We start from the raw sequence: 16,523 nt of genomic DNA on the forward strand, positions 1-16,523 counted from the left end.
GGTAACTGTATAGCTTGCTTTGATGGCTGAGCTCTGTACTCAGAATATTGAAAAATGTGCTTTCACCGTAAAGCTATTTTGAAATCTGACACAGCGGTTGCATTAAGGAGAAGTGTATCTATAATTCTTTCAATAACTGTTTTAAAATTTATCAACGTTTATGATGAGTATTTTTGTAAATTGATGTGCTCATTCACCGGAAGTTTTGGGTGGCAATGCATTTTCTGAACATCACGCGCCAATGTAAAATGGGGTTTTTAGAAATAAATATGAACTTTATCGAACAAAACATACATGTATTGTCTAACATTGAGTCCTGGGAGTGTCATCTGATGAAGATCGTCAAAGGTTAGTGATTCATTTTAGCTGTATTTCTGGTTTTTGTGATGCCTCTCCTTGCTTGGAAAATGGCTCTGTGGTTTTTCATGTGAAGTTGATGTCCTAACATAATCTAATGTTTTGCTTTCGCTGTAAAGCCTTTTTGAAATCGGACACTGTGGTTGGATTAAGGAGAATCTTATCTTTAAAATGGTGTATAATAGTGGTATGTTTGAGAAGATTGAATTATGAGATTTTTGCTGTTTTGTATTTCGCGCCGTGCTATTACATTGGCTGTTGGCGAGGGGTTCCGCTAGCAGAACTCCTGTCCATAACAGGCTAGTTATCCGCTAGCAGAACTCCTGTCCATAACAGGCTAGTTATCCGCTAGCAGAACTCCTGTCCATAACAGGCTAGTTATCCGCTAGCAGAACTCCTGTCCATAACAGGCTAGTTATCCGCTAGCGGAACTCCTGTCCATAACAGGCTAGTTATCCGCTAGCAGAACTCCTGTCCATAACAGGCTAGTTATCCGCTAGCGGAACTCCTGTCCATAACAGGCTAGCTATCCGCTAGCAGAACTCCTGCCCATAACAGGCTAGTTATCCGCTAGCAGAACTCCTGTCCATAACAGGCTAGTTATCCGCTAGCATAACTCCTGTCCATAACAGGCTAGTTATCCGCTAGCGGAACTCCTGTCCATAACAGGCTAGTTATCCGCTAGCAGAACTCCTGTCCATAACAGGCTAGTTATCCGCTAGCGGAACTCCTGTCCATAACAGGCTAGTTATCCGCTAGCAGAACTCCTGCCCATAACAGGCTAGTTATCCGCTAGCGGAACTCCTGTCCATAACAGGCTAGTTATCCGCTAGCAGAACTCCTGTCCATAACAGGCTAGCTATCCGCTAGCAGAACTCCTGTCCATAACAGGCTAGTTATCCGCTAGCAGAACTCCTGTCCATAACAGGCTAGTTATCCTCTAGCAGAACTCCTGTCCATAACAGGCTAGTTATCCGCTAGCAGAACTCCTGTCCATAACAGGCTAGTTATCCGCTAGCAGAACTCCTGTCCATAACAGGCTAGTTATCCGCTAGCAGAACTCCTGTCCATAACAGGCTAGCTAGCTAGCTGCAGGTCTAAACATAAGACTCCACTTCCCCAGATGATCACGTGACTCATCAAGTTAGCCAGGTGTGTCTGGCGGTGATTATGGCCATCTATTGTATAACAATGATAAAATATTTGTATCTGTAATTTGTATTTCAGCATCAGTAAAACATGCCTGACTCTCCTCCACCAGTCATACAAGGAGACTGGAGGATGATACGGTGCTGGTGGTAAGTGATGACTGGCAAACAACACCTGACCAAGCAGTACCCGCACCTTCAAGTTAATATCGTTTTCATTTCATTGTATGAGGTTATTCTTCTTATCTAAACTTGGGAGGCGAATTGATATTATGCAAGGTTGTAATGTCTTAATTTTTTTTGGTCTATTTTCCTGTTTTACAGCTTCGATGCTCTTGAGCCTGGTGTTGTTGTCACCAAAGAGCATTCAGACTCAGTCGGGACCAGGTTACAGCTGCTGCGCAACACTGACGTCCTTACACACACACACACACACACACACACACACACACACACACACACACACACACACACACACACACACTACCATACGTTGCTGCTACTAAATACAAAATATCCTGCTGCTCATCCACTTTCCCTTGATTGTATGCATATAATGCATATAACTACCTCGTCTACCACCAGTATCACTGCTATTGTTAATGATATTGTTCTTCTACATACTGTATATTATTTTGTTATTTCTCTACTGGCATTGATACGTTTTGTTCTTTTTTTATATTGACACTTTCTAGTTTTGCTACTATGCAAATATGCAAGTAACCATTTTACATTTACATTTACATTACATTTAAGTCATTTAGCAGACACTCTTATCCAGAGCGACTTACAAATTGGTGGATTCACCTTATGATATCCAGTGGAACAACCACTTTACAATAGTGCATCTAAATCTTTCACTGTACCGTTGACATCTTCTGTATCCTGTGTATGTGACAAAATAAACGTTGATTTTATTTGATGGTGTTTAATGGAGACGGTAATGTGAAGAACAACATGACCTGCACCAAAGTCAGATTATGATATAGGCTTATTGTAGGCTACTACTTTTACCACTTTTAGTTTTTTAAATCTTTACTACAGTACTCACTCTGTTTAGCACATGGCCTCAAATGTGAATCCTTAAAGAGATGGGTGGGGCTAAAGCTTAAGAGGGTGTGAACGATGCTGAATGGGTGTAGACAAAGAAGAGCTCTCCTGTAGGTGTACCAAAACATTCCAGAAGTGGGGCTACAACTTTAAATTAGAATTACTTTCCCATTGTTCCCCAATTGCAGTGTATGATGTACCATTTTGTAGCTCTGAGTCTTCTTCAAATGTTGCTACATAAGACCGAATCGAGGCGGTCGGTCATATATTCCGACTCGTTTGAGCATGATCTGATTTGTAATGGGAGAATCTACTGACCCCTGTGTATGCACCAGACTCTGGGCTAAAATAGATTTCATTTACTTTCAACAACTTTAGCTGGGTTTGACTGAACTCGCGTTGCACAATGGAACCAATAGACTAGTCCCAAAAGTCCAAACCCCCTTTTTGAAAGAGAAAAAGAATACTATTTGAACCCAAGTCTGTCATGCACCAACATAAGTCAAACCCTGACCCTAACATAGTTGGCCTGTACTAGGACCTTCTTGTTGTCTTATAACCTCATTAATAAGAGGTGCCCTTACCTTCCAGCTTCATGCCAACAGTGAGGCACTTCTGGAAGCGGCAATAAGGGCAGCGTTTTCTTTGTGTCTTGTCGATGGCACATGTCTGGTTCTCTATGCATGTGTACCGTTTGTTGTTCTGAACCGTGCGCTTGAAGAAGCCCTGCGGAGAAGAATTAACATGTCAACACGTATGACAACGGCATTTGTAATTGCCCAATTCACACACACACACACACACACACACACACACATACACGCTCAGACAATGGGAACCAATTACAGGCACAAGAAAACACAGTGGTGTGAACACTGGAGGCACAGAATGGAGGCACAGAAAACACAACACAAAGAGAGTTTTGTGTTCATAAAAAACTGACATTTGATCATGTATACACATAGTTTAAACACACACACACACACACACACATTTCTTGACACCATCTCCTACTCATCATCGACGGATGACCAGAAAATTAGGCTTCATATGTAAATGGTGCTGAATTAATGAAATGAATGCTGAAAATTCTGAAATCAATATGAAGAAAGCTTAAAACCTTAACAAAACACAAAAACAAATATCGGATACACTACTTTGTAATAAAACATTATAATTCTTGCTATGAGATTATCATAATAACTTCCCCTATTGCTTTGAATTGTTAATGACAAATATTTACTCACATACAAACAATGATTTTTACTATATATAAATATGTGCTTTTGGTAAATGTTCAGACAGATGTATGAATACAACAATTGTCATGTTACTTATATTTGAATGAATGTTTGATGAAAAGTACAGAATAAACGTCTGTTCTAAACAACAATATAAAATACTTTGAGTAATATCAAAATGTGAACAATATTTTCATGAAGTGACCTGTTGCAATTCCAGCCAGACAATATTACAAGCACTACATCGGTATTTACACTTACATGGTGCTATGAAGACTTCAGAATGTATTTGTACAACCTTTCTATCTTAATTAAAAAAACAATATGAGAATAAGAGTACAAATCCAAACCATTGTATCCATCATTTAAAGTTCACTTGGTTCTAACCGTACCATTGAATAAATGTTCAGAAATAGCAGGGAAAATCTAACGTGGAAAAGGTATTAGCGTATTGGATGCATTCTATCACAGTGCCATCCGTTTTGTCACCAAAGCCCCATATACTACCCACCATTGCGACCTGTACGCTCTCGTTGGCTGGCCCTCGCTTCATACACGTCGCCAAACCCACTGGCTCCAGGTCATCTACAAGTCTCTGCTAGGTAAAGCCCTGCCTTATCTCAGCTCACTGGTCACCATAGCAGCACCCACCAGTAGCATGCGCTCCAGCAGGTATATCTCACTAGTCACCCCCAAAGCCAATTCCTCCTTTGGCCACCTTTGCTTCCAGTTTTCTGCTGCCAATGACTGGAACAAACTGCAAAAATCACTGAAGCTGGAGACTCATATCTCCCTCACTAACTTTAAGCACCAGCTGTCAGAGCAGCTCACAGATCACTGCACCTTTACATAGCCCATCTGTAAATAGCCCATCCAACTATCTCATCCCCATACTGTATTTATTTATTTATTTATCTTGCTCCTTTGCACCCCAGTATCTATACTTGCACATTCATCTTCTGCACATCAATCACTCCCGTGTTTGATTGGTATATTGTAATTACTTCGCCACCATGGCCTATTTATTGCCTTACCTCCCTTATCTTACCTCATTTGCACACACTGTATATAGACTTTTTCTACTGTGTTATTGACTGTATGCTTGTTTATTCCATGTGTAACTCTGTGTTGTTGTATGAGTCGAACTGCTTTGATTAATTCTTGGCCAGGTCGCAGTTGTAAATGAGAACTTGTTCTCAACTAGCCATCTGGTTAAATAAAGGTGAAATTAAAAATTAAAAATACCCGATCCACACAAGTTGGAGAAATGCCTTAAACCTGCCCATTTAAAGTAAAACAATCAATATACCAAATTCCAAACATTGTTTTTAATGTACAACCTGCATTGCTTGATCCAGCCTTGTGACATGAAAATATAACCACTGGATATACAGTCTACTGACGCACTGGATAAACAGTCTACTGACCCACTGGATATACAGTCTACTGACCCACTGGATATACAGTCTACTGACGCACTGGATATACAGTCTACTGACCCACTGGATATACAGTCTACTGACCCACTGGATATACAGTCTACTGACCCACTGGATATACAGTCTACTGACCCACTGGATATACAGTCTACTGACCCACTGGATATACAGTCTACTGACCCACTGGATATACAGTCTACTGACCCACTGGATATACAGTCTACTGACCCACTGGATAAACAGTCTACTGACCCACTGGATATACAGTCTACTGACCCACTGGATATACAGTCTACTGACCCACTGGATATACAGTCTACTGACCCACTGGATATACAGTCTACTGACCCACTGGATACACAGTCTACTGACCCATTGGCTATACAGTCTACTGACCCACTGGATATACAGTCTACTGACGCACTGGATATACAGTCTACTGACCCACTGGATATACAGTCTACTGACCCACTGGATACACAGTCTACTGACCCACTGGATATACAGTCTACTGACCCACTGGATATACAGTCTACTGAATAAACAGTCTTTCCATTGAATATATAGACCAGTTCAAATGTCTTGCACTCTTTCAAGTCAGTGATTGTGTGTGTGTGTGTGTGTGTGTGTGTGTGTGTGTGTGTGTGTGTGTGTGTGTGTGTGTGTGTGTGTGTGTGTGTGTGTGTGTGTGTGTGTGTGTGTGGGTTAAACTGAATGACGAAGTTAATGTTGTGTTTTTTTAAAACACCTAGAGTGAGCCTTTGTAAACATTTCTCAGTTAGTCTACACCTGTTGTTTACAAAGCGTGTGACAAACAAAGATTCGGAGCCTCCAAATCGCCAGTGAGGAAACCATGACCATTTATGGTTCTGTGGATGCTTTTGTTGGTTTTAACATGCAGGTACAGTGTGGTTTCATGTGGACTTAGACAAACACCAACTTTTATTCTATCTGTGTGTTCAGGTTTAATGTGGACTAACAGTGTGTGTTTGTCTATCTGTGTGTATCTGTGTGTATGCGGGTATCTGTGTGTATGTGTGTTATGGGTGTGCGTGCGCATCCTGCTTGCCTGTGTGTGTGTGTGTGTGTGTGTGTGTGTGTGTGTGTGTGTGTGTGTGTGCGTGCGTGCGTGTGTGTGTGTGTGTGTGTGTGTGTGTGTGTGTGTGTGTGTGTGTGTGTGTGTGTGTGTGTGTGTGTGTGTGTGTGTGTGTGTACAGGTTTAAAGCAGACCAACACTGTATTACATTGTGTGTTTAGACATTGAGTCCTGATACCTCCTGTCTCATACCCACGGCAGTGTGCTAGACTGGTGAGAAAGGACAGAAAAGACCCCAATCTTTCTCCCGTCCCCCCCAAAAAAACACACAGCTTCTATTGAAATAACTACACATTACACGAAATGACAACTGCAATATGTTCCTGATAAACAGATCCCGTTTAGAACTGTGCTGGTGGAAGATTAGCCAACCTATCGCAAAGACGAGATGATTTCGTTGAAGACCCCCATTCACATAGGTTACCTTTAAAATGATCCACGGTCAGAATGCTGTCTGAGTATCTGAGTTAAAAACTGGTATCTCGGCTAAAACAACAGGATTCATCTGCAACTCTTCTAACACGCCTCTCCAACAACACTGAATCAAGTCACATCTTCTGTATGCTGAGTTTAAAAAATAAAAAAAATAAAACGCTTTTGAAGTATTACACACTCTCTACCATTGCACTCCATTTTAAGAAGACAACACTTCAAATGAAGCAATGTTGCTATTGAAGGTATCCTCAGAGTAAACGTGTTGCATCTTTAAGGTCAGAAAATGGATTAAATCTACAGCGTAGGCTACGTGGGCTATACACAAATTGACATTTAGAGATTTTACAAAACCATTTGGTTAACTATATGTAGGTTACTTGGAACTTCTGCAAACAAATGTAGGAGTTTATTATGGCTAATATGCTAGCATAGGCTGTATGTTTCAAGAGAAAGACAATCTGAGGAAAGGTTAGAAAAAATGTAAAAATAATACAAATAAAATAAAAAACAAGAACAAACCTTGCAGCTTTCACATGTGAGGAGCCCATAGTGGTACCCAGAAACCTTGTCGCCACAAACCGGACACATCTCATCCAAGTCTTCATCATAGGAGTAGTCCATCATTTTATAGTGGGGGGCTGCAAACACATGACACACATGAGAAAACGAAGAAGACGACTTTGATCTGAAAGACCTTCTTTTCCTACATAGGCCTACTGCAGTCTTTAACATATACATCTGACTGAATTTACAATGACCTTAGGCTATGGAATATTTTTTTGAAAATCCATCAAATTTCTGAGAAAAAAAAAAAAACATTTTGAAGCTTTGATCCAAAAGGAAATTTGATTCAACTATTCCTTATTTGGATGAATAATGTTATTTGATGGTGCTAAAAGGAAATAACCTTCATTCTCCCGCTTTGCTGCATTCACTCTTGCTCGCCAGTCGCAGACAGGGCAAACATATGAAACTGAGCTTCATAAATATTCATGATATTAAGTCGTGAATTCATCCCGGAAATGGTAAGATATTAGAGTTAAGCATTCGAGGAGTAAATGTTACCGCCCACAGGCAAATGAAGACACAGCCTACAGTGCAACCTTTCGTGCTAACAGGTGAAATAAAAATATAAAACTGATTCTTAAATTGAACTTAAATTGAATCGCCTTCAGCTACTCTTCCCGTGTCTGCTCTGCTCTGTAAATATACGTTTTAATTGACTTTCCATAAGCACCTGCTAAAGTCTAGTCCGACAGTTTACGGGCATGAATGCTGATGAAAATAATTGCATTGATAAGCGGATATATAACAGTGCTAGCAAACAGCTGAACTGACATTTACAATGTTAAGAAAATAATTTATTGTCGTTAAAATGCGGCAAACATCAAACAGAATAATCACAATGAATTTCAGAGCAGATAAAATAATGTAACTTTCAAAATGCGTCTTTCTGCCTGTGTGTCTGCTGGACGTGTTTTTCTCCATTGACCCTCTGATCTCGCAGCGTTTACAAGCCCTGTATAATAAGTTTAAAGAAAGTCATTGTAATTAAACATTTGTTCTTAACTGACTTGCCTAGTTAAATAAAGGTAAAAAAATATATATTATAATAATAATCTTACAAACATATCCGCCAGCACAAGTTCAGAAAGTTTTTTCTGTAACCTAAGGATATCACCTATAACTTAGCTATCGAATCTTATCTCGGGCCTCTGAGAAACATGCAGCCCTCAAAACTATTTTCAGTTCAAAGTTTGGTATTTGAAATAAGCTAGGTCCATGTTTAAATGGATTGGAAAATGGCATTTGCTTTTTGCACGCAGAGAGAGAAAATACACGTACAAAAATATAGATTAAAATTCCATTCATGCCTTGAAGGTTTAGTTATCAGATATTTGTATCAAAACCATATGAAACTTAATTTGAAAGATAATCGAACTGTGCAATTGGCAAAGAGAAGGGGATTTAGAAATATTAATTCGATAGGCTTGCAAAGAACACTTCAATTCTCATCGAAAATAGTTATGTTATTTTCTAACATTGAACTTTTGGAAATTAAATCAAGCAGTAGGCTAGTCTAGCATTATTAGAAGGAACCCCCAAAACTACGGGTTATAAGGTTACAATTTGTAAACTTAACAAAAATTATTCCAAGCAAAATATATTTAACCCAACTTGGTATTTTCCAATAATTGCACATTTATGTCATTAAAACTTTTTTTGTCGTAGGCCAAATGTCTTACTCGCAAACTGTAGAATATCTGATTTTCACCCTCGTGTTCTGGCGTAAAGGTTCTACACACGTCACCCTTTTAATATAAACTTTTGACAAAAACGTGACGTGAAAGAAACTATTTTATTCCAAATATCACCGACATAATTCTGCCTGGTGCTGAAACCGAAGTTTAAAAGACAAATGGCCATTTTGAGAATTCACATTTCTCAGGTTCCAACAACTGGTACATGAGATCTCTCATATTAAGCAAACGTTAGACATCAGGTGAGCATTAGGATGGTTTACTCATTAGCCTAGTAAAACCCCATCAGATTACTGTGGCTAGGCCTGTATGATAGATCAACCGTAGCCTATAATTTCATAATAGCCTACGGCGGGATTAAAACACAATGAATAACACTGAATGATATCTGACTAGGTGAATAGTGTTCTTTTAATTCATTCATAAAGTGCACAATGGAATCATTTACCATGCACTATTTGGAGAAAGTCGGTGATGGCAAGAATGGTCTTTCCTACAGAATTTGGGTAGAGCGAATTCGCATAAACCACATATTGACCGTCCCAGTGTAGCCTACCTTAATAGTGATATACAAGGCATGATCAGCAAATAAGTGAACTATTCCAAGTTGACAACTGAATAAGCACGACGAGTTTGTCTAGGCTATTTATGTCCTACACCGTCAGGTCTTTCGCCCGTAATTACGCACAATTTCACAAATGACACCTTTCGCGATGCCAGTGTTAACGTACAACCGCCGCGCGGTCTACAATATTGCCTAATAATGCGGTATCTAAATCGGTCTAGATTTCTTACCTTGCATATTTCTTGGCATGTGCCCCTGTTCTCCATGCGATCGAACGAGTCCTAGAGATTCCGTGTCGCCTTTGGGCAGCATGACAGCTCCGCTGGGCTGAGCGGGAGACTCCGCTCCGTCCGGCTGACCACCTGGACGGGAGAGGAACACTACAGGTTCTCACACTCACTCACTCACACAGACACACCGGAGAAAAGTGGCTTCCCAAATCCTGCGCGCTCACTGTATGGCCAAAATGCAGCGGGCTCTGCTTAAACTGACAGCGAATGTCTAGGCTACATACCCGATTGGTAGCCTGCAACAGCGAGAACAATGTAAATTCATTCTGAAATTGCTCTTGGGTAAATTGAAATATGGAGCAATGCCGTTGACCCTAGTATACGAGCATGGTTTTACCGCGAAGTTAAGGGGTGGAGCGCAATGATTTCGATTTCGAGTTCTCTCTCTCTCTCTCTCTCTCTCTCTCTCTCTCTCTCTCTCTCTCTCTCTCTCTATCTCTCTGTGATTAAAATAACAAATCTACCCGGACAATGAGGGTTGAACCGGGTTAAAATATGATGACACCTCTTTAGAGGTCTCGGCAGCTGACTGCTCTGCCGCTGGCCTTTCCACGTCTTTGACACGGGTCTTAAAAGTTGAGTTAGCGAACTGTCATGAACTTTCGATCTGATTTGAAAAGACTTTCAAGCCGGACGCTCCTTCGCGTAAAAGTCGGATTCGGTCTATCTGTGATGGAGTGGGATGTGAAGTTCAGACCTCTCCTTGCTGCTTTGTTTACTCCACTGACACCGCTTCCTAACGCCAATCAGGGGCTCATGGTGGTATGACATCACACCCTTAGCTCCAATCGCGTGCGGAGACGGGCAACATAATTCCTAACGCGTTATCCACACTGTCCAAATCACAACTGTTTTTACTGCTAATGATGGACTTTAAAATCGGCTGGAAAATAAGGGACAAAATAGAAGTGATGCAACTGAATGTTAAAATACACCAATCTTTGACACAGAGGAGTGGAAGGCAAATAGGTCTACACACGGAGGCATGTCGTTATGCCAACTGGTCTGGTAATGAGCTATACGCAGTTTTAATTAAGCTTTTCATGAGTTGGTAGCTGATAAATTAGTGAGGAAAAAAACCATGCGCGCAAACACGTGCCATTTTACTGAGACGAAATAAAATATTAGTTTTAGGCAACTGGATGAATGAATTCTAAGCTATTGCGTCAAAACTGTAAATTAGGGCAAAACATTTTCAAAGCTGTAGCCTAATATGCCAGGCCCCTTTTTTTAAATACCACATTTACTCAATTACCTCTATAAATGATCTAATTTCTCTCCTTATTAATATTTACATAATTCTATAAGCTACAGGACATGACGGATCAAATCACGTAACATAATTGACGTGAGCATTGAATTAAAACCACAAAACGAAAATCAGGATTTGTTTTTGTGTTAAAACACAACACAACACACACACACACACACACACACACACACACACACACACACACACACACACACACACACACACACACACAGCGGAACACAACATAATTCACTCTTGTCATCACCTGAGCCCTATTGAGAGCTGTCAATCAACGGATGGAGAGGATGGTGAAAAGTGACGCACAGCGGCCTTTTCAAGCAAAAGGTTAGGCTACATATCCAAGGTCAACTCGAGACATACATTAGAGGGGCCCTATAAGGCACGCGCGCACACTCACATGCATTTACGCACTTGCGAGGGAAAACTCTCTCACACACACGCACACGCACCCCGCAGGTCTAACTGATTTCATCCATCCATTATATCAAATATATATATAACCAAAACTACACTTAAATAATTATTTCGAAATGATCAAACACGCAATGCTAATAATTGTTGCAATTAGGATGTGTTTTATCATTGTAAATAATATGCATTTCGTTGCTTTTCTCGTGCATGTTCATGCTCTGATAGGCTAATCTTTATCATTTCCGATCATAAATTCAACTGGGAAATAATTTCGAGTGAGTTAACATTTCAACTGTAACCTACTCTCACACGCATAGGTCTACAAACACGTCCAAATGTCGGAGAAATTGACTGTAAAATGTTTGGCAATACATTCCGTTCAGATTGCCGGAATACTTTTGACTGTTACTGATGTCAATGTTTCGATTGGAATCCATAAATGATTTACTTTAAACCGAACACAAGCATTTCGCTACACTCGCATTAACACATGTTAACCACGTGTATGTGACCAATAACATTTGTTTTGATTTTACTTTTAATACTAAGCGCTATTGAATAGATCCCCGCCCCATCTTCGCTGATATTGTTCAGAATACAAATACAAGCTGAAGCTGTATCAATGATTCCACCTGTTACGCACGACACCACGCGTTGAAGTGACCTCATTTGCAACATATTTTCAATTTGTTTCCGGATATTGTCATTCCTTAAATTTGACCTAATGACTAATTTATGCATGTAAAAACATAGCATTGCATTGTGTGTTTTTGTAAAAAAAAAAAAAAAAAAAAACGGAACATTGTGTATAAGCACTCTAGCATTACATCCAATGCATAGACACCAACATATGTCAACAACCTAAACCAGGGATTGGCAACTTTGATGGGGGTGGGGGCCACAAAAATCGGAACACATCATGGGGGGTCCCAGTGGCTCACAGGTCTGTGTAACCACATCCATACCCTCACATGAAGTCAAAGACAGCCCTAGCCTTGTTGGGGGGGCCTAAGTGAAATTTTGTTGCCAGCCCCCCTTCTACACATTTTGCCATGGGGCGTAGAGCATAATAAATGTGCAGTTTTATAGCTAATTTCCTGTAATTCTAGTCATTTTACCATAGGGTGGAGAGAAATGTTTGCATATGATATCTGAGTGAGAGTGACCAGCAAAATCAATGGGGGGCCCCGGTTGGTAATTTGACCAAGTTTTAGATAGCTGGCTAGACTAATTTACCAATCTAATTTTTTTTAGCTGACATGGACTAATTGAGAGACTGTCAGTGACTGACATAACAAGAGGAACATTAGTGATACACAACCAAATTTCGAAATTGCACCTTGTGTATTCTACTATTTTAACTCTCTCTCAAAAAAAATGGTTTGTTTTTTATTTTTCAGAAAATTGATCCGCGGGCCTACATCGTTGGTCTAAACTAATCTTTAAGCATAACATTACATAACATGAAAAATGCCATTGCTGTTACTCAACAATGCAAGTCAAAATGGACAATTCAAAAAGGTTAAAGAAAACTGCAAGTTAACCTTGTATTTATGGGAACATGACTGAGTGCAGGAGTCTAATAGAGAAATGATGAACACTCTTAGAATTAGTGGTGACTTGAGGAACCCTGAACCTTTGCTAGTCAATGGTTCATATTTACACCTTTGGTTCCCCTCACAGCCTACGGAGCTGTGAGGGGAACGGCACCTCCGTACCTTCAGGCTCTGATCAGGCCCTACACCCAAACAAGGGCACTGCGTTCATCCACCTCTGGCCTGCTCGCCTCCCTACCTCTGAGGAAGCACAGTTCCCGCTCAGCCCAGTCAAAACTGTTCGCTGCTCTGGCACCCCTATGGTGGAACAAGCTCCCTCACGACGCCAGGACAGCGGAGTCAATCACCACCTTCCGGAGACACCTGAAACCCCACCTCTTTAAGGAATACCTGGGATAGGATAAAGTAATCCTTCTAACCCCCCCTTAAAAGATTTAGATGCACTATTGTAAAGTGGTTGTTCCACTGGATATCATAAGGTGAATGCACCAATTTGTAAGTCGCTCTGGATAAGAGCGTCTGCTAAATGACTTAAATGTAAATGTAATGAACCTTTAATGTTTCAACATAACAAAGGGTTCCTGGAGGAACCCTGGACTGGAGGCGTGGCTGAGAAGGGCCGTGGCTTTCATACATCTTTTTGGGGCCACCCGTTAGATTAAATGTCATTCCTGTTCATATGTTCTGTTGTATTGTCATCACACGTTAAAGATGAACATTGACAGTTGTATGATTTCCTCAAGAGTCAATGCAAATCCAAAAGTTGGAATAGTTACAACTTTATTACTATGTAATCAGCAATGTCAATATTGTGTTACAATGTGTAATATGCATAAATATTTAAATTGGAAGTGTACAAACTGAACATAATGAACAGGAATTACATTTACTCTAACAGGTGACCAAAAATCTGAAAACCACACCTCAAATCTTCTGATTGGCTGTCACCTCTGCAATATCTTAGTAAAAAAATTCAAAATTAAACCCCTTCTCATCGCATAAACTTCCTGGTTTGATCCTTTACACAGGGGTTCCTCGAAGAACCATTTTGAACTGAAAATGTTCTACCTGAGTGGTAATTTTTAGAACCCCAAAAAGGTTCTTCCTGGCACCTTTACCTCTGAGAGTGTAGGCTATAGAGGAGCCTCTTGAATCCTGGCTGACACGCTGCACCAGACACCTAGCATGGCACCTTTACCTCTCTCCCTCATTCTCTCTGGCTATAGAGGAGCCTCTTGAATCCTGGCTGACACGCTGCACCAGACACCTAGCATGGCACCTTTACCTCTGAGAGTGTAGGCTATAGAGGAGCCTCTTGAATCCTGGCTGGCACGCTGCACCAGACACCTAGCATGAAGCCATGTTATAGAGGGGCCTCTTGAATCCTGGCTGGCACGCTGCACCAGACACCTAGCATGAAGCCATGTTATAGAGGAGCCTCTTGAATCCTGGCTGGCACGCTGCACCAGACACCTAGCATGAAGCCATGTTATAGAGGAGCCTCTTGAATCCTGGCTGGCACGCTGCACCAGACACCTAGCATGAAGCCATGTTATAGAGGAGCCTCTTGAATCCTGGCTGACACGCTGCACCAGACACCTAGCATGAAGCCATGTTATAGAGGAGCCTCTTGAATCCTGGCTGACACGCTGCACCAGACACCTAGCATGAAGCCATGTTACAACTCATCAGTCACTACTCACCTGCACCAGTCAGGTCGTCTGTAGAGCCACGCTGATCACATTCACTGTCAGGGCTGGAGGAAGACATGCCAATCCACAGCTCCAGAGAGAAAACACGACTCTGGTTTGATCTATCTTCTACGACACCGACCCACACTCTTAACCTATTCCATTCTGTGACTAGTAATTGGGGGCAATCAGAGCAACGAAGAGGGTTGAGACTTCAGGAGTTAAAAATAAAATAAAAAAGTTACTGTCCACTTGCTCTGAAGTCGAGTGAACTCTGCCTGGTGAACTATCCCATCCCCTTCCCTCCCTCCGTCTGCACTCTCTCTCTCTTTATCTCTCCATCCCTCCCCACTTTCACCCCCCCCCACACACACACACACACACACACACACACACACACACACACACACACACACACACACACACACACACACACACACACACACACACACACACACACACACACACACACACACACACACACACACACACACACACACACACACACACACACACACACACACACACACACAATAATCAACGGTATTCAAAAATGCTGGGCCGGGATTGGTCCTGGGGTGATCATGTGGTTGATAAGATCCAGTTCTAAAGTTAAACAGAGACAGATAAGGGTTAGCTCTGTGATGGAATGATTAACCTGTAGCAGAGAGAACGAGGGAGAGACAGAGAGAGAGAAGGAGAGACAGGGAGAGACAGATAAGGGTTAGCTCTGTGATGGAATGATTAACCTGTAGCAGAGAGAACGAGGGCGAGACAGAGAGAGACAGAGAGAGACAGGGAGAGACAGGGAGAGACAGAGAGAGACAGATAAGGGTTAGCTCTGTGATGGAATGATTAACCTGTAGCAGAGAGACAGAGGGAGAGACAGAGAGAGACAGAGAGAGACAGGGAGAGACAGAGAGAGACAGATAAGGGTTAGCTCTGTGATGGAATGATTAACCTGTAGCAGAGAGAACGAGGGCGAGACAGGGAGAGACAGAGAGAGACAGATAAGGGTTAGCTCTGTGATGGAATGATTAACCTGTTGCAGAGAGAACGAGGGCGAGACAGAGAGAGACAGGGAGAACGAGGGAGAGACAGAGAGAGACAGATAAGGGTTAGCTCTGTGATTGAATGATTAACCTGTAGCAGAGAGAACGAGGGAGAGACAGAGAGAGACAGAGAGAGACAGAGAAAGACAGGGAGAGACAGAGAGACAGGGAGAGACAGAGAGAGACAGAGAGACAGAGAGAGAGAGGAAGAGAGAGAGAGACAGAGAGAGAGAGGAAGAGAGAGAGAGACAGAGAGACAGGGAGAGACAGGGAGAGACAGAGAGAGACAGAGAGAGACAGGGAGAGACAGAGAGAGACAGAGAGAGACAGGGAGAGACAGGGAGAGACAGAGAGAGAGACAGGGAGAGACAGGGAGAGACAGAGAGAGACAGGGAGAGACAGGGAGAGACAGAGAGAGACAGATAAGGGTTAGCTCTGTGATGGAATGATTAACCTGTTGCAGAGAGACAGAGGGAGAGACAGAGAGAGACAGAGAGAGACAGAGAAAGACAGGGAGAGACAGAGAGAGACAGATAAGGGTTAGCTCTGTGATGGAATGATTAACCTGTAGCAGAGAGACAGAGGGAGAGACAGAGAGAGAGAAGGAGAGCGAGGAGAGGGGTAGGGCAGAGAGAGAGACAGAGAGAGAAGAGGGGTG

At 41.7% G+C, this 16,523-nt stretch overlaps 1 protein-coding gene across 3 annotated transcripts in view; it reads right to left on the reverse strand.

Moving 5' to 3' along the window:
* The window catches only part of LOC106574163 (nuclear receptor subfamily 5 group A member 2), a 112,898-nt gene extending 97,783 nt beyond the window's left edge, over positions 1-15,115 (reverse strand). The window contains exons 1-4 of one of the 3 annotated variants that reach the window (XM_014149826.2): positions 14,826-15,115; positions 9,823-9,954; positions 7,286-7,404; positions 3,140-3,281 (exon numbers count right to left, since the gene is read on the reverse strand). In XM_014149826.2, coding sequence (XP_014005301.1) covers positions 3,140-3,281; positions 7,286-7,404; positions 9,823-9,954; positions 14,826-14,892 — 460 coding nt within the window. In that variant the 5' untranslated portion in view covers positions 14,893-15,115. Of the gene's footprint in view, positions 1-3,139; positions 3,282-7,285; positions 7,405-9,822; positions 11,191-14,825 lie in introns of all 3 variants that reach the window. The other 2 variants (XM_045697408.1, XM_045697409.1) reach the window with 2 other exon arrangements.
* Between the last annotated feature and the right edge of the window lie 1,408 nt (positions 15,116-16,523).

This window comes from Salmo salar, chromosome ssa16 (assembly GCF_905237065.1).
Source record: "Salmo salar chromosome ssa16, Ssal_v3.1, whole genome shotgun sequence".
NCBI classification, from domain to species: Eukaryota; Metazoa; Chordata; class Actinopteri; order Salmoniformes; family Salmonidae; genus Salmo; species Salmo salar.